The sequence below is a fragment of the Cygnus olor genome, chromosome 4 (genome assembly GCF_009769625.2).
Source record: "Cygnus olor isolate bCygOlo1 chromosome 4, bCygOlo1.pri.v2, whole genome shotgun sequence".
Lineage (NCBI taxonomy): Eukaryota > Metazoa > Chordata > Aves > Anseriformes > Anatidae > Cygnus > Cygnus olor.
The window spans coordinates 11301359-11320717 of record NC_049172.1 but is presented as its reverse complement, the minus strand read 5'-3'; the positions used below and the strand labels follow the sequence as shown (position 1 = coordinate 11320717).

The window sequence follows — 19359 nt, the reverse complement described above, 5'->3', positions numbered from 1 at the left end:
AATATTTTTATGCAGCAGTCTTGATGGACAGTATTTTATGACTGCTTTTACCCACTTAAGGCTGTACAGGAGTCATATTTTGATGTTTTACACAGGAGCAGAATTCCCACATAATTACCTTTAACCATTGCTTTTCAGGATCAGCATTCGTAGGAGCTATTTAAAAAGTTATCGTATGCAAGACAAACTTAAAATGTGTACCTTAAAAGTCTGTCTTTTGCAGCATTTTTATCATACCTTAATTTTAGATATGTAATAAGGCTATTATTTTTATTTTCTTCTTTCTCACTATAGTGTGTCATATGATCACTTATCATACATGATAGAATAGGAAGGTTATAATAACCTCTGCTATTACTTCTCCTTGACCATAATGTTGTTAAAGCCATTTTTTTTTCTTATATTCCAAATGGAAAAAGGACACCTTGTTTTCTTCTGAGCAAGCCACAAAAGCACACATAACTCTCCTAATTTCAGTGCTCAGAGACAGCTTATCTAGGCAAAATTCTCTCTGATTTCACTAGAAGCAGGGATGAGACTTCATACAAGTAGCCATCTTCTGTGGTCCTCAGCTGCACATTTTCCTCTGGGGGTGGGTAACCAAAGTGGGCATTTCACTTCCTTATAGCACTGTGCTCACATTGTGGGGAAAGAAAAAAAAAATAAAGATATTGCTGACTATTGTTTTGATTGTTTCCATATTTATCCTTTCTCCCAAAGGTCTCAAATCCAAGAGTATTAATATGTTAGTCAAAGACATTGTCAGAGAACAGTTAGAAGGATTTCGAAGAGAAATGCAAGAGAGCATTGCTCAAATTTTCAAGACTGTGTCTAGTTTATCAGAAGATCTTGAAAATACAAAAGAATTAGTCAAACATCTGAATGAAACCCAACAAAAAATTGCTCAAGAGAAAGACAGCGGGCCAACAAAGCTTGACATTCTGGAGGTAAAAAGTCATATGGTGCAGATGAAAGAGGAAATGACCCTAATTTGTGACAAACCCGTGAAAGCTTTACAGGAAAAGCAGAAATCCTTGGAAGACAACTTGGAACATCAACGGTCAAGAAATGTCATTTATTATGAATCTTTAAATAGGACCCTTACTGAAATGAAAGATGCTCATGAACAACTGTTATCAGTTGAACAGTCTTCAAATCAAAACATCCCTTCAACGGATCAAGTCACAGAGTACAACATTACAGAGTACATGTTCACACTGAATGAGAAAGTAAAGAAACAGGGCCTGATGGTGCTGCAGATTTACGATGACTTAAGAATCCAGGACAGCAAAATCAGCAATCTCAGTGTTGAACTGGAAATTCAGAGAGATTCTGTTCTGAGAGTCTGTGATGGCATGTTGTCAGAGAGCAGAAAGGATTTCCAAATGCAGCTGGCAGCAACCCAAGAGAATGTGCTTATCCTAAACAGAAGTCTCTCTGACATGGTCCTTCCATTGGACAGTAAGATTGATAAAATGAATGAGCAAATTAATGATTTGTGCTATGACATGGAGATCCTGCAACCCTTGATTGAACAAGGGGCACCTTTTAGTCTGACTTCAGAGTATGAACACCAAATTCAAGCTGAAGCAATCAATGAAAAGCTTGAAAACCTCACAACTGCCATTAACAGAATGAGTTCTACAATTAAGGGACTTTCTAAAACTCAGGAAGGACTTAAAAATGAATCTCAGGCTTATCAGGAACTCTTTGAGAGTCGTATTAATGAATGCTCTATGGAAATAGAGGATGGATTAAACAGGACCATGACAGTAATAAACAGTGCTATTGATTCTATTCAAGATAACTATGTACTGAAACATACGCTACATGCCCTGAAAAATGAGACTGAAGTCTGCTGTGGCAGAGCAGAGAAGCTGGATAGCCTGCTGGCTTTCATTTCCCAGTTGCAACAGTTGAATGAAACCCTCTGGACACTGCTTACTGGCAAGAAACAGGAATTCACTTCACAAGTAGTTACATCCATTTCTGATCTTCCGTATGTAGAGTCTGACAAGATTATGCTCCACAATTTCAGAAGAATTTACTATATTTTAAATGAAACATCATCAAAAGTGAACAATCAACAAAAAGATATCACCCGACTGGAAGAAAAACTATATGACTCTGTGGAGGAATCTAGGGACCATGAGGTTCGCCTCCTGGGTGTGGAGTCAAAAATTTCTAAGTTTTTGGCAAATAACTGTGTCTCACTGAAGAAAAACAAGGCTGCCTCAACAGAGAAAGAACAAATGATCTCACTTCAGCTCCAGGCACTGAATTCCAGGATTAAGGCCCTGGAAGCCAAGTCAATCCGCTTCTCAAACAGCATTCCACTTCTGAACAGGACTGCTCATGAAGTCTGGGGGCTGTGTCAGGATGCCAACAGCAGCATCCAAAAAGTGAATGCAAGTATACCTGTACTGATTAAACTTGCTCAGCCAGATATTCCCCTACTGCAAAGAGGCCTCAAAGAGCTCATTGAATCTGTGCTTGAAATAAAAGCAGGGACTATCCTGACAAATTTAACTGAGCATGTTGACGTATTGGTGGCAAGTGCAATGAACAACATCACCAAACTTCAGAAGCAAGTGAAAACAACTATAAAGAAACCAGCTCCAGTGAAAAAAGGGACAACAAACATCACCGTGAGCCTGGCAAGCCGAAGTCAGAGAAACACAGATAATACTATAGATTCAGGTAACACGTTTTAGTCTAAGAAAAATTAGGCTCTTTTGTAATAAAGGGTGTTATGTAATCAGTGTGATGAACTGAGTCAGAGAGTACTCTTAACAGGTGGCATAAGAACTTAAGGAGGAGAATAAAAACTCAAAGAATGCCACAGTGTTTTGGAGGAACTTGAGGCTACTCTTCCAAGAAGGTTTATTTTTCTTGTGAGGAGACTTTGCATTAAGGCATCCCAGAAGCTCCATGTAATTTTCCTTAATAAATTCACATCTAATCAGTTTAAGATATATGTGTATGCACACACTCAGCTGAGGACCTGACCTTTCAAACCTAACCGTCAATTTAGAGAAAATCTAAACTACAATAATTTTGTGCTTGCATCTCAATTAGCAATTTCAGTAGAAATGCGCAACTTGGGAGAGATATCTGGAGTTGCATCAGTGCTTTGCAGCATCAATGGGGATGAAAGGTATTAAAAACCTAAGCAAGTGAATACACCAAATGATTGCAAAGAAGCTTTTGCCAGCTCCTACATGAATTCACTGAATTAGTTACAATAATAACAGTGTTCTTGCAGAATCAGTAGTCCAGCTAATAAAGTGTGTCTGACTCTTGAATTCATCTAGAGAATGGCTCAGCTGAGTAGAAGCTGCCATTCTTAAAAAGGACATTTTGAGTGTGATTGGCTTCCTTACTTAAATTCAAACATCATCACATGAAATTAATTTATATGGATGAATTCATAGAAATACAAAAGTTACGCCTTTTGGCATCATATCTGAGTGAAAATCAATAGCACAAACTGATGTTTTATGGAAATATAGTTTCTGGAAAAAAAAAAAAAAGTGGCTAAATGACTAGAAATCCTAGAGGAGACTAATTCACATTAAAACAAGTGAGACAGACTCCTAAATGACAAGTGAATGTCCAGATACTTTTGAACGTCCAGACTTAAATCTTTTCTATACAGCATTCTTAAATGTATGAACATTTCTGAAAGCATATTTCATCCCTATTGTAAGCAGATGTAGTGGTAGAAAGAGCTATGGCTCTTGTTATGGTGCAGTCTTGCCCTCCATCCCTCCTTTTTTCCTCCTGTCCTATATACAGCACTTTTCAGTAATCAATGGAAAGGATGCTCATTAAAGCCCTAATCCCACAAGTATCTGGTTTATGATGAAATCCATCCCCACTGAAGGACTTAACACACTTCAGTTAGAGGGAACACACAGCTATTCCAACAGGCAGTCACCTTAAAAATGCACTTTCTACCAAGAAAGTAATTTGATTATTTTAATATATTGAAACAGCAATTCTTTCTCGGTCATTTTTGTTTTCTGCCTGTTCTTACCACTGCAAAGGATGGAAATTCAAAACCCTTGATTACAATTAAAACTAGGGGAAAATGAGATCTGATGTCTTTGATCCCTCCTGAGTCTTCTACTGTTTTGGAAACTGTCACCAGTGCCACCTGCCTGGAGCACAGGAAGTTGCCACATGCATTAGTGAATTACTGTCTTTCCTATTTATTATTAATCTCATGCCAAATTTATCAAATAGCTTACTTGATAACATTAACTATGTGTTCGCACTTACTTACAAAAAGTGCAAATCTTTGCAGACATAGCAAAGCCCTATTTTTAAGCAAGGTCTTTACATAGCAGTGTTTATGCAGTTTTCCAGCAGTAATGAACTTTTGCACTCAGTGAAGTTTGTTGCCTAGCAAAGTCATACATTACATTTCCATAAGTTAAAGAAGTAAGACCATTGTCTTAATTAACAAATATCCATCTTCTACATCAGTAGATTTTACTTCTCCAGGAAAGCTTTTTCTCTCTAAGTTCCAGGAGACCATCCAGAGATATGTGCTGACCCTACTAAAGTTTCTAGAAGATATCCTAAGGTACAATCAGCTAATTATAAAATGCATTAGCTCTTAGACCATCATTTTAATCCACAAAGATTAGAAACATATTCTATAAACAGTACAAAGGTGAAAGTCAATTCTCATTGATTCTAACATGTTCAATATTCTATTCTACTCTAACAGACTGAAATTTTTCATTGGCTTTAATGTGTTCAGGATTTGGCCCTGAGGTAACTCTTTCCACAACAATCATTTGACGTCAAGGAGAAACAATGTGAGTTTCCACTATGTATGCAGGTACATGCAAGTTTGAAGACTTCTCAAGTTGTGGATTGAACAAAAGAAAAGCTTTTTGTCAGGTAGAGGGTGGAATACGTGTGAGGAATACAGAATATCTCTCTCACCTGATAATAACTTAATAGCTATGTGGAATGGATAAAAAAGCAATTAGGATCTTAAGATACCTTCAAGTATCTAACACAGGGGCAAAAACATCCTTTAAAGAAAAAAAAAAGTAGTAAACTCTTCATTAGCCTTGGTTATGGATTATGTCTGGTCCTACCCTCAAGTACACTGTTCTACTGCAAAAATGCACGATGCAGAGCAAGGGCAGCTTAGCTAAATTCCAATTTGCGCATTGCCATTTGGTGTTGGTTTTGTTCTCTAGAGAACCTAGAGGCTGTCATAGTTTTCAAAGTTGAATGCACTCTTGTGGCATGTCTTGTGTTAGTTGTGGTTATGCCTTATTCAAATTATTCTGCCCTCCCATCAACATGAATAACTGAGAGTGCAACTGTGTTATATTTATGTATTTAAAACAGTGCATCATTGTAAGATAAAGGTCATTTCTTTTCATTCATCTTCTTTTTATCTTGTTCCTGATCTTAGTACACTCTTAGTACATCTTAATACACTCATCTTAGTACACTCATTTTACATATCTTAGTATACTCACATGGGAATGACCAAAATCAGTGTTCTCAGTACACTGGAGAATGAAGTACCAAAGGAGTTAAAGTGTATTTAAGATTTCAATAATAGTTATGTTTTATCTCCTATCTTCTTGCTTCTGTCAAAAACTCACCAAAGCAAGACAACTCACTGTACTGAAACAATGGTCAATGCTCCTAACTTTCAATAGGCTACATTCTACCTTTTAATTTTAATCCAAGCTCCCATTTGTTTCAGCAGGGACTACACACTGAAACTGAGGGCTAAGTCAGAGTGTTTGCAGTTGTATATGTGGAAATCATTTTGGATTTTTCTTTTTTCTGTCAGATTTTAGTTTCTCATGATTTCTGACTCCTGACATAAATGCAAGCCTCCATTGCCACTCTCTCATTAAGTCCTGCAGTGAATTTAAACAATTTAAATATTCTGATCCTGTGTTTTAATTCCACTAGTTTGATGATTATTCTAGTTCAGTTTGATGACACGCACCTCCATTTTGCATAATTATACTTCAGACTAACAGGTGGATGAAACTGCTTTGTTGTTTTTAATTTAGTAAACCTGAAAAACATCATGGTTGAAGTCTTAGACATCTCTGTTTAACAAACAAGCACCTCAACAGAGTTGCCAGAGTCTAAGTAGTTCAGGTCAAGTTTGACAAACTGCCTCTACTTAAAGCTGGGGAGAACAGCTGCAGTGAGGAAAAGGCCTCCTGTCGTCCTCACTTTTTGTCCAAGATCGTCGTGTGGTGAGTGTGCCTTTTTGTAACATGGACACTTCATAGAGCACTTGCACCCGAATTCCCTACCAAGGCCCCGAGGACACCAATAGCCTTGATTGCCCCAGGCAGTCTGACCTGTCCCTCACACTGCACCCCCTGCCCATGTGCCTGGGAGCCCCATTCCAGCTCAGGCCAGGATTCATGATCTGGTCTTTTGTGAGTCATGCTGGGCTGTGGCTGATCCTGGTTGATGTGATCGACCTGCCTCACTCTGCTCGTCAACTCTCCAGGTAACGCTCTAGCTCTGCTGTCACCCTCTGCTCGTGCCTGCCTGCCCTGGTGGGCAGCCCCTCACCTGCAGCCCCGTGTCACTCCTTGCCTCCAGGCTACTGAGGATGTTCACTGCTTTTATCACTCTCAGATTTCCAATCTCTTAAGGCTTCCACAGAGACAGTTACAGATAACTAAATATTGAGAAAGCACTGGAAAGTCACTTCTTGTTCAGACACTTCCAAACTGAACCACTGGAGTCACTTCTTTCCATAGGGAGGCTATTAGATTGCTAAATATTTGATTTACTTCTAAACAATGCTGCAGTAGATACTGGCAGATCTTCATTATTTGTTTGAAGAGTTGTTTGTACAGCATTGGCAGCCTATTTCCCAAAAGAGTTTCTGGCTGCTTGCCCTCCCAAAGAGTAGAAAAACTTGGCATTAATAGGCTATCTCCACTCATACTGTTCTAAGTGTAAATAACAACTGCATTCCATTTGTTCTCCGCTATTCATAGCTGCAATTAAAGTTTTTCATTTAATTTCTAAAGTGTTTCTTCTTCCTCATCTACACTACTAAGTTGTGAAAGATTAATTAAAAATAGGATGTGTACAATAGTAAGAAATCTTTTCCTAATCTGAAACTTTTGGCATCTTTACCCCAACTAGAGTATATGTCACATGGACATAGTGTTCCAGGATGCCCTTCAGCAAGGAACAAAAAGAAAATGCAAGGGAGATGAGCAGCATCAGCCAGAAGTGACAGCAAAAATATGCTGTTGTAAAACACACAGATGTTACATATAGATTGCTTATTCCTTGGAGGTCTAGGACATTGGCCTCTTACTCTAAAACTTATTTGACTCGAGTCTTCACAGATTCTCCTAGCTTGTAGAAAGTAAAGCATAAGCCCCAGCAATGCTGCTCCATGAGGGTTAATTTACAAAGGTAAAGCTATGTCTGAATTTGGTTTAACTCCAAGGTTAAATTCAGGCAAAATCACCCCTCTGCAGACTGTTAAAACATTGGTCTCAATCTCATTATCATTTCCTTTTGTGTGATATTTTTCCTGTTTCTTGGATATACTTGCTTATGATAAGCGGAGGACAATTAACAGAGAATCTGCTGTATTCCTACACAAAGCATTCTGTGGTATTTTGGGAATATGATACAGTCGACACAATCAGCTGTTTTCCTTCCTTTCCTGCTTTCCTTTCACACAACTTCTAAACCATTGTGGACACTTGGCAAATATGAGTGAAAAATAACTTCAATTAAATTTGCAGCAAAACTATAATCTAGGAAGAAAAACATAATTTCCTCATGTCCAGTTGCCTGTGCTGTGACCTCCGTCATGACAGACCTGAATTACTTTATTTTAGGCATTATAGGGTGAACATCATTTTCTGTGAAAAAAATTACTGTTGTGTTTTTAGGTCTATATGGTTCATCAGTGCAAGTTCAAGTGGCACAGTACAGTGTGCTTTAGCATTCTACACTCTGAACTAAAATTTCCCAAGGAATTTAGTTGCCTTAATGCAGTAGTCTATGAAACAGTTCGATAGGAATCTTAGCTAACTGTGGGCATTACTGGAATACGTATGTGAAGATCCAGTTTAATACTTCCTTGGCAATAAGTAAACCCTTTCATGAAAAGATTTTTCAGTTCCCACCTAACAATCTAGATTTATCAGATGACTATATGGAGGTCTCTTTCCACAGCTCTACTGGTAGTTGCTGGCAAAGAAAAGTTTCATTTTCTAAAACATCTGACTTTTATTTGACCAAAGCAAAGGAAAAAAAAAATGTATTGTTTGGGAATACTTTGTGTTCCAAATTTTTCATAGTGATGTTTAATTTTTAACATAGCCTGAATATTGTTCCTCCAAACTGCTATGACAAAACGTTATATAATTGCACACAGTAATTACTGCCTCAGAGCTCAGAAGCACTGGAATTACAGATTTCTCCATGTCAGTTGCGCATGATTTGGCCAGCACATACATAGAAAGAGAGGTAAGGACATCCTCAGTGAAGATGCTCTGCAAAATCACCTGGTTGGTATAATTCTTATTGCTTGCAATATAAATTTTTTACAGCAATTTTGGTGGATATTCTGGAACTGAGTTTATTTATGGACAAAGAACCAGTACTGGAAGTGGTTTAGATAACTTTTAAGATCTTTCATCTCCAGTAGCTGCTCACCCCCAGTGGTTGTGACACATTTGGATGAATAATGTCATAGACAGGATAGCCTATCCTCTATACCAGAAGTACAAAATCTGTGTTTTGCTATGCCCAACGATGAATTGAATCTGCCCTTTGAGAACAACCTTCTGTGCTTGCACTAGTGAAACCAAATCACGACACAGATTTGCTTGAAGCAACAACAAAAAAAAATAATCATTTCCTTTGTCTTACCAAACGAAGGAAATAAAATTGCCTCTCCAAGTTTTGCTGTTTGTTTCTGAGGGGCTCCTGCAGTCAGCTCCAAACCTCTCGGCACATTCCCATTAATAAGCTTATCCAGCCTACTTCTTTAATCACACGATCACAGACTGCCTGAGTTTCACCGTGTCTTGTTTTGCTGCAGTGTCTAAGAGCTACAATACAGTAAGAGAGGATGAGGACTGAGCCAGCTGTGTGATAGTCAGCAGAGAAAGTCAACTGACAGTTGATGCTGAATAGACTGCAAGTCTCTGTGTCAGGAGGGGTGGATTCTCAGCACTTCCACCTCCTTATGGGAATGAATATCTTCCAAACTGAACCTGTCCCGAGGACCATCTGTAGGTCCACCCTGCCTTAAATTGTTATAGAAAGACTTGTGTCAGGAACAGCAGAAGGAACATTTCCTAATGCTCGGCTGTAACCAGACTTTGCTGGCTTTAAACTTTTATTACAAGGAGGGAGGTCATTAAATTTAAGGAGGAAGGAATGGGGAGAAATGAGCAAGGAAAGGTTGCTATTTCTGGACAGGACTCTCTTGGACTATACAATCACAGCTGTTCAGATATCTCAGTCTTTTAATGCTTCTCATGTGTAGCATGCAAGATGCTCCAAAGAAGGTAGATTTGTAATATCTTTCATCTTATTACATGTATCTGATCCCCAGAGACAAGCAGAACTAAGCTTTTATAGATATTTCTGAATAATTTGGAAACTAGCTCAGGATATGCTATATTCAGGCAAGGAGGCAGGCTGAATTAGCAGAGATGCTGAACAACCTGGACAGGATATGAAGTTAGCTTTCACACAGAACCTCAGCAGAAATGCCACCAGCTTTATGAATTGATGAAGAGACCATCCAAAATCCAAAATATCGAAAATTTGGGCAATGTCACTGTAACGACTGTTTGGGTATGTACATGCCATTGAAACTTAAGGTTGTTGGTTTCCCTCCCTCTCTATTACAGGGCAGTATTCAGCTTGTGTCAGCTCCCCATGCCAGAATGGAGGAACCTGTATCAATGACAGAGAGAATTTTATTTGTGCTTGTCGCCACCCCTTTGGAGGAGTCAACTGCAGTACGAAGCTGGTGAACGACAATTCTCTGAGTGTTGGCAAGTAAAGAATTTAGTAGTGCAATATGCTAGCAGCACGGGCATTTGCCCCAAGGTCTAGTTAGAGAGCATTTGCTGGTCAAAGGTCTCACATTTCACTTTAATGAGTACCAACTCAAGAAGTAATGTCCTGTGTTTTGGTGCTGAAGATATCAATTCCTGTGGGTGACTCTTGATCTCTTTCTTTAATATGACCAGACAATAGGATTAAATTGGGCTGGGACCAGCCATAATAGCTGGAAAGCTCCCTGCTGACTTGTGCAGAAGGCTGCTGAAGGAGGGTATGCAATAGATGTAGTTGAACATGACATCATGGAATTCAAGGGGGGAACTGAAATCACATCACTTGGGAATACTAGCTTCAACACTGCACGAAACGCCCTATAAATAACACTAGCTACCATAATATATGGGACTATAGCCTGGATGAGTCATTTTAGGCATACCCCTGATTTTCAGAAGCAAACCATACATCCCTTGAAAGATATTTCAAAGAAGAAAAGTGCAAACTGTGCTTATTCAGCCCAGAAAACAAATAAATAATTTACATCCAGGCTGCATGGAATGAGAATTTAATGCAGCTTTCAGCAGCCATTTGGCTGATTCTCATTCATGACAGCATATGAATAGTGAATAAAATCATTTTTACAGTGGCAGGGAATCACAGTGTGCATGCTCAGCTGGAAGAGAAACACATATACTTTTACTCCCTCATTTAACGTCAGGAGTACTAAACCTCTCCGCTATTTGTCTAAGATTTGCGGAGAAAATTCTTGGCTTCAGCACACACAGATGAACAATGAAAGATATCCTGGGGTGGGGAATAAGTTGGAGGTAGAGAGGGGAAAAGAAGAAAGAAAAGAAAAATAGCACCTCTCTTCTTGTTAATTTAGTATAGTCCATCACAGAGTTACCTTGCTTTTTCTAAATTTCTTCTTTTGTGGGTACACGTAGCACTAATTGTGAAGAAAAATGCTTTTCTATACAATACAGAAAAACTGCATGCTTATGTAGAAATACTGTTTTAGTTGCTCAAATTACTCAGTTACGTGACTTCAGAAAAGCTTTTTCTGATCTTCTCACTAATCCAAGTTGTCTGTCTACAATATAACAGGAAGAATGAGAGGGAAATGCCAGGGACGTTACTTGAAATTGTTCTTTATTCCTTTCCAGATTTTTCAAAGGGATCATACAGATATGCACCTATGGTAGCTTTTTTTGCCTCTCATACATACGGGATGACAACTCCAGGACCCATCAGATTTAACAATCTGGATGTCAACTACGGAGCTTCATTTGCCCCAGCAAGTGGGAAGTTCCATGTTCCATATCTTGGGGTGTATGTTTTTGAATATACCATTGAATCATTTAGTCCCCGTGCCTCTGGCTATCTGGTCATCGATGGAATAGACAAACTTAGTTTTCAGGCTGAAAACATTAATAGCAACAAGTACACTGACAGAGTAATTACTGGAAACGCTTTATTAGAATTAAATTATGGTCAAGAAGTCTGGCTGAGACTGGCAGCTGGCTCTATACCAGCCAAGTATCCACCAGTCACTACCTTTAGTGGTTACCTGTTGTATCGTACCTAAGCCACTCATAAATGTATAAAGTAATCATCAAATGAAACAACTGGCACATAAATTTATCTTTGCCTTTAAAAACTTCATTTCTTTCACATCGATAAGTTTCTGAAAGTAACCAAAGCAATGGCATTGGCATTTGAAGTGTCTGATCCTCCAAGTTGCTTGTGTGTAGCATGTACACATCTATAAAGAGTCCACAGGCTGGGGACAGGGGAGAAGTAAGCATCCTCCTTCTATGAGTGGGAAACACAAATATAATTATTTTCTACATTTACATTGCATAAATATACTTACACAAGGAAGCTGATAATCAGTTCTCAAGAAAAATCAAAGCTGGTGTTGATGATCACTTTACAACCTGAGTGCACGCCTAAGTGATGGATAGATTTGATGATTCAGATGTTGGGTTACTGTGTAGCTCATTGTATCAAGTGATAGTCATGTATATATTGTTTGGAAAAAAATATATATTTTTTTTATTTTGCCTGACGTTATCGACCACATACCTTGAGAATCCAATTGCAAAATTTTGTATGTAATCAGTATGATAACAAATTGTACTTTTTTTTTTTGTCTAGCAGAAATAAAACAGGGAATACTTAGAAGTTGCATATTTATATACTCAAATCAGAAATAAGGTGGTCATTTTTGCCAGTGAATATAATTAGTCATGGCAAAAACATTACAATGGATTTGGTGGACTCTTTCTATTGCTTGAAGCATTTGAACCACAGAGAGATTTTCCTTAGGTGACATTTTTTTGAGTAAGCATGATTATATGGGCTTCACGCACATTTTGCTGTACAAACTTTGGCCTATAAGGTACAAAATGTTAAATGAGATAATCATAATAGTCCTTTCCAAGTTTGAACTCTATAAATCTATGATTTTATTTGTTTCTACATCATATTCACTAACTGTTAAGGCAAGATAAAATGAACTTTGGTCTGCGTAATCCAAAATGTGATTTCCAAGGCTCAATACAATAAAAAAACAACATATTTTCACATATGACTGCCTGTATGCAATAGTGGATCACATTGTCTCATAAAGTAACAGCTTGAACATACATGTGGATAAAAATAAGATGACTGAATTTTACATACTTATTCTAGAAAAATGCTACTACTAATGTATATGAATTGGGAATTATGTCCTAGTAAAATTTTACAGTAAAGTCGAACAAAAGAACATATACTGTAGTGCTCTCTCTCTGTGTTCCCCCCCTCCCCTTCCCCCCCATTGAGTTTATTAAATATTTTCACTGTTAGATGGTAGACTAATTCTTCATTCTTAAGGGATATTAAGAGCAGCCACCTTGACCAGCAGCCCTAGCCCAGGACTCCTCCTGCCCAGCTGCTTGAGCCCAGGCCAGTGTCCAGGATTCAACTTATGCTGAGCTGTGGAGTTGCTTATCTTGTTGGGAAGGGAAGTTACTCAAAGTGTCCTGTAACAGCAAACACCAGCAGCGTATCATGCATAACATGACCTCAGATTTAACACTGTTCTTAAATGCTGGAGAACCCAAGGGAGGGCAAACAGTGATTTTACCATCTGCTCTAATGTTGGTTTAATCCTGCTGTGGAATATGAAGTCTATTTGATCTAGGGAAACGGATACAGCGTACTGCAGGCCAAGTTTTCCTATTGCATTTCTTTTTTCTCTGAACACTGTTATCTGAAAGAAAGCCTCTTATCATTTCTTTGCCTACATTAGCTAGTTGGTTACATGTCAGAGTCTCATTTTCTGTTCTGAAAGACTTATCAAAATTTCAAGGGAGATGAAAACTTTAGATAAAAGCCTATTTTCTGAAGCCTTAAATCCACTAATTAATTGTTAATGGATCCTGCAGCACATAATTAATCATACAAAATATCCTATGTTTCCTTAAAGGATCTGAGATAAATAGAGCCACTGTAATAAAGGTCAACTGCAAATCTCGTTAACAGGTTGGAATGTTTTGCTATTGCTTGTATTTTTCTTTTAGATTTTTTTCTGAGGCCAGAAATCCTTTTGCTTTCATGCCCGACGGATTCTCAATATACCATGAACCCTGAATGAGTATGCTACAGGCCTTTCTCCTGTTGCATACCATATTTTTCTGTAAATACTCAAAGTCCTTGGTATGGCACTAACTCAGCCTTCCATATCATTGAATTTTATCAAACATAATGACCACGTGCCGCAATCCCCCTTGTATGATTTTGTCATTTTAATGTGTTTAGTCTTCTTTATTCCTGCTACAGCTATGGCTAAATGGCATGAAAATTACTCTGCAGATGAAATTCAAATGACCCACCAGAGATCGCATCTCTGTTTTAATGTAACTTTCTTTGCCCTTGCTTCTCTTGCCACTAAATCGTTCAAGCTGGCTCCTCATCTTCATAGGCACTATTTTTCCCCCAAGAGCCAGAAACTTTCTAGGTCATGGTATTGGTTTTCTTTCCTCTCTCCTTCTCTCCTTCTCTGCCTCCCATCCTCCCTTCCTTCCTCCCTCTCTCCCTCTCCCTCTCCCCCCCCCTCCTTTTTTTTTCTCTCTCTCTCAACTCCAGATTCATTAGTAGTAGTGTAAGAATTCTGATTAAAGCCATGTCTGTAGCTGTAACACACAGAAAAATCATTTCCTTAATTCAAAATAGCACTGAAGCTTATTCTCATATTATTTAAAATATGGAAGAAAAAACTTTAAAAAACATAATAAATGTACCCTATACAATTTTATTCTGTCCAATAATCCATCAAAATCTTTCCACAGATGTATTAAAACTGAGTACACTGGACTTTGTTGTTAAAAAATCAAAATACAGATTCTTTACCATGCATATAGGTTTGCATTGGCCCTTGAGGCTTATTTATGGGCCTGTGGCTCTGTACATTGGCTGCCTGGACTAATGAAGCACATAATATTGAAAAATAACTGAAGATCAATAAAATCTGAAGCCATTATGCAGAATAGACAATGATAAATTAATCAGTCTGAACTCCCACGAGAACTTTTTCAGAAACAACCAGGAAAGGTCATTCCTAAGGTACTTTGTCACCCCTATACTTTCATTTTCGTTGTCTGATTTGCATTCCCTAATAATAGCAGGCAGCAAATCTGAATGTTCATCTCTACCCACAGTTCCTGTGAGGGACCACAAAGACATCCTGGGCCTCTGTACTTTAGAGTGAGTGGTGTTCTCTTTATTTGGGTGATTCAATAACCACGGCAACATTTGGTCTGGTTTGGCTTTGACGAGCCCATCCAATTTACTTTGAAGTTTGCATTTTCATTTCCTCACCTATACCAACCAAGTTATCATTAAATGCATTCCCCAGCCCTTCATATACTTTGCATTCATGTTGAGATTAGCAGTTTATTTTCCTCACATACCTTTTCTAGTTGAATAGGCAGCACAACTCTGCTTCCTTCCCGCTCATGCCAAATCCCTCTGTTAACACGTGCCTCTCTGATGCTGACTTATGAGTATTGCCTTCTGTCCACGCATCTGGGACATTTTTGTTCAATTATTATTTTTTTTTCTGGGGGAAAAAAAAAAAAACAAAACACCTACATTTACAGGAAATGTAAAGAGAGGTGTTATTTCTGAATTTATGCATTGATGTGAATGTACCTATTAGAAGGAACAATGCAGCTAAACCCCACCAAAATCATTGGGTGGCTCATGATTAAGTACCTTTGCAGTGGGATTGCAAGTGTTTTGAGACAGTTGTGAAAGTGAATCTTCCTAGCAGCTATATCTGGACGCATGAGAAGAAAAGCTCAAAACTATTAAAAAGAAACAAAAATATACTTGTGGCATTTACAAAGAAACTGCGTACAAAAATGTCCCCAGAAAGACCATAGATTTACACATTTTCCTTATCAAGTTGTAATGACTGGCTCAACATTTTATATGACGCAAAACTCTGCACACACATTGCAAAGATCAGTTAATAAAATATTAACAGACTACTACTACCTGACTGCAGGAAGCCTAGCAGCTTCATGGATTTCATTAACCCTTTTAGGCCATCAGATGTGTCACAAAGTTAACAAGGTCTACATTTTTTCATCCTGTTTTAATTTGCCTAATTCTTCATTGTACACTCAACTGACTTCTAGAAAGCAAGAGCCCCATACTACTGTCCGCATGCTACAGTGTTATCAAAAGGAGAAGGTTTCTTGATTTACAGTAGAGGAAGTCTTTGTATTGACTAAGCCTTCCCAATGTAATTATGTTTTCAGCAGAGTTCTGTAAGAAATAAAAGTATTTATTACCACTTTATATTTAAAATATTCAGTTAAAAGTCTAGTTCTAGTCATTTGTTATTTGCAAAGCTGTCATTCTCCTTTTTGTATGAGAGCAGGAATGGCAGGAGAGTCGACAAGAATTGGATATAATAAAACACAATCTTTAAATGGAATTCCAGTCAAGGGAGCTTAGAAATAAAACTTTATTATCAAGCTGCTTCCTAGCTGAAGTTGCTATAGACATGTTAACAGTGAACACACTGACTTGTAATGAACTTCATTGCCCTGCTTAAATCTGTGGTGGTGGCTGCTAAATGAAAACAGTCTTTTGCATTCACATATTCCATGTAAACACACTGAAGTGTTTCTGAAAATATTTATTGTGGAGGTTGCTGTTGAAGATTCTTATTTTACAGAAAGCAATTTGCAAACAGAATAGATTGTGGCTGTTTACAAACAGTGGACAAGTGCTTCCAGGAAGCTTGCTGTGTGGATCTGCAGGAGTTGGGATATACCATACAAATGATATGAAGTGCCCAGAAGTTCTTTACAAATACCAAAAACCTTTTGAATGGTCTGTGAAGCCATTACTGAAAACCAGTATATCTCATCCATGTAGATTTAGCATCATGAGGGCTTGGTTGTCTCAGATGAAATCATACATTTGAAACTAAATGTCTACTTCCATCTTATCTAGTGGCAAAGTCAAGAATGATCGTGATTTAAAAAAAAAAACACAAGCAAACAAAACTGACTAAAATGATGGATCTATTTAGACAGAGAATTATCCTCAGCTGTGTTTGACTACTCTGAATCTTCCAGAAATTACCTTGGAAGGGAACAAAAAAAGAAAAAAAAATCACTTAGGCTTCTTATAGGTTTTTGTGAAGTGAAAAAAATGCACTTATGAAATGAAAAAACACATGGGAGAAAGTTGTATAAGGTCACTTCCTGACAAAGGAAGTGCTATTACCAATGTATACAAGCAGGACACAATTTTCAGACAGTGTTTAGACACAGTCAAGAGGAACATAGTAGGCCTCAAGTATGTTTTTCCACAATAATTTTTAGTGTCTAAGCTCATCATCCTGTTGACTTGGCCCCAACACCTGGGCATTGCTATAGCTTGTTAACAGACACACACTACCATAATATATTTTATTCTGGAAAAATAAAAAAAGAACTATGCTTACATGAAATGGAGAGAGATCCCACTAAAAGCTAAAGGGAAACAAAGAAAAACATGGAATGCATTAAATACAGATAATATTGGTGTATTGGGTTTGTGTGGCAAAATTTTGGTAGCAGGGTCCTATAGGGGTGGCCTCTCTGAGGAGTCCAGAAGCTGCCCCATGTTGGATAAGGGCCAGTTTCAGTCGGCTTCAAAGCGACCTGCTGCTGTCCAGGGCCAAGCCAATAAGCTCTCTGTGAGAGCAAATTTAAGAAAAGGAAAAAAGTGCTGTGCAACAGCAGATGTGAGAGAGAGGAGTAAGAAACAGCAGACACCAAGGTCATTGAAGAGGGAGGGCAGGAGGTGCTCCAAGCACCAGAGCAAAAGTTCCCCTGCGGCCCTTGGAGAGGCCCCTGGTGGAGCAGGCTGTCCCCCTGCAGCCCATGGGTCCCACACGGAGCAGATCTCCACGCTGCAGCCCGTGGAGGAGCCCCCGGTGGAGCAGGTGGATGTGGCCTGGAGGAGGCTGCGGCCCATGGAGAGCCCCCACAGGAGCAGGCCCCAGGCTGGAGCTGCAGCCCGTGGAGAGGAGCCCACGCAGGAGCAGGGGGTCTGGGGGGAGCTGCCGCCCGTGGGGGACCCGTGCTGGAGCAGTTTGCTCCTGGGGGATGGACCCTGTGGTACGGAGTCATGTGGGAGCAATTCTTGAAGAGCTGCTGCCTGCAGGAAGCCCCTGCAGGATCAGTTTGGGAAGGATGGCATCCCGTGGGAGGGACCCCATGTGGAGCAGGGAAAGAGAGTGACCGACAAGGAGTGGCAGAGACGAAGTGCTATAGACTGACCACAGCCCCCATTCTCTGTTCTCCTGTGCCACTTGGGGGAGAGGAGGTAGGAGAGGAGGTAGGAAAGGGTGGATGGGTGTTTTTAGGTTGTCTTACTGTTCTAGTCTGGGAGGTTTAGGTTGGAAATTAGGAGACATTTCTTCTCAGAAAAAGTAGTGAGGCATTGGAATGGGTTTCTCAGGGAGGTGGTGGAGTCACCGTCCCTGGGGGTGTTCAAGGAAAGGTTGGATGTGGTACTTAGGGACATAGTTTAGTGGGTGACAGTGGTGGTAGGGGGACGGCTGGACCAGATGATCTTGGAGGTCTTTTCCAACCTTTATGATTCTATGATTCTATGGTTCTAATAGGCAATAAATTATGTTAATCTCCCTATGCTGAGTCTGTTTTACCCATGATGATAATTGTTGAATTATCTCCCTGTCCTAATCTCAACCCTTGAGCCCTTTCAATCATATTTTCTCTTCTTTTCTCTATGAGGAGTGGAAGTGAGAGAGAGTTCATGGCGGAGAACAGCTGCATAGCAAGGTGAAACCACCACTTAACCAAAAGTTGTTAATGGCTATCTCTTTAGAAGTTGAATTATTTGTGTGAGCTAAACAGAAATATGAAGGTAGCAATGAGGAAGTGTTAGCTTATAGAGCAGAAGATACTAGGTAAATTCTTCAATATGTCTATGGGTTTGTCTTGTTTGCATAGGTTTGGACTTGTACGTATGGCCATTTTCCGCAAAGAAAGTTCAAATGCTTAAATAATCATGAAGTAAAGACACAGATTTGTAATTTAGGGAAATAACACAGGCCCTGTTTGTACTGAGTAAAGAATAAAATAAACTTTTACCCTTTTTCTTGTTTGATGTCCTGTACAACCAACCATGTAGTAAACAGTCTACAAGTTGTTTTTTATCTAGCAAACATCTGGAAAATTAAACAAATGATGGCTTTAAAGAAAATATAAAAACAACAATACATAAACCTATCTAAATAATGATGAAGAGAAAAATAAGATGAAATTAATATATTTTAATATACTTGACCAATAGTTAAGAGTGCTCATCACCTAATCTGTAGAAAGGCTTAATTCTGAATTATTTCAAAACTATCTTTCCTCACGATTGTTGTCTAGGAAACTCATTTCCATGTTTCACTGTATGAAGCAGATTTTCTTGTGGGACTTCACCTCTGTGGTATGAAAGAAAGCTTATTTGCTGAGTGCACAATGTTACTACACAAGTAAAAAACTTCACTAAAAATTTCATAGACGGTGGACAGCTTGAACTACTGCTCCTTTGAAGCCATGTGCCAGGTGTACTCAGTACACGCATTTCCCAGGTATGTCTTTTAGACTTTCCTCATACAGCAGATACCAATAAAACACACATAATAAAAACTTCTTCTTTTGAGAATGTGGTTTTTCTTTTGAAGGACACTTTGTTAGAGTAGCCTGACCCGGTGTGCTCCACGCT

The 19359-nt window shown here is 38.8% G+C and overlaps 1 protein-coding gene across 2 annotated transcripts in view; it reads left to right on the top strand.

The window, feature by feature from the left end:
- Window positions 1–12227, top strand: part of MMRN1 (multimerin 1) — a 42127-nt gene extending 29900 nt beyond the window's left edge. Inside the window, exons 6-8 of one of the 2 annotated variants that reach the window (XM_040555942.1) lie at window positions 721–2700; window positions 9912–10058; window positions 11232–12227. In XM_040555942.1, coding sequence (XP_040411876.1) covers window positions 721–2700; window positions 9912–10058; window positions 11232–11653 — 2549 coding nt within the window. In that variant the 3' untranslated portion in view covers window positions 11654–12227. Of the gene's footprint in view, window positions 1–720; window positions 2701–9911; window positions 10063–11231 lie in introns of both variants that reach the window. The other variant, XM_040555944.1, reaches the window with a different exon arrangement.
- The last annotated feature ends 7132 nt before the right edge of the window (window positions 12228–19359 follow it).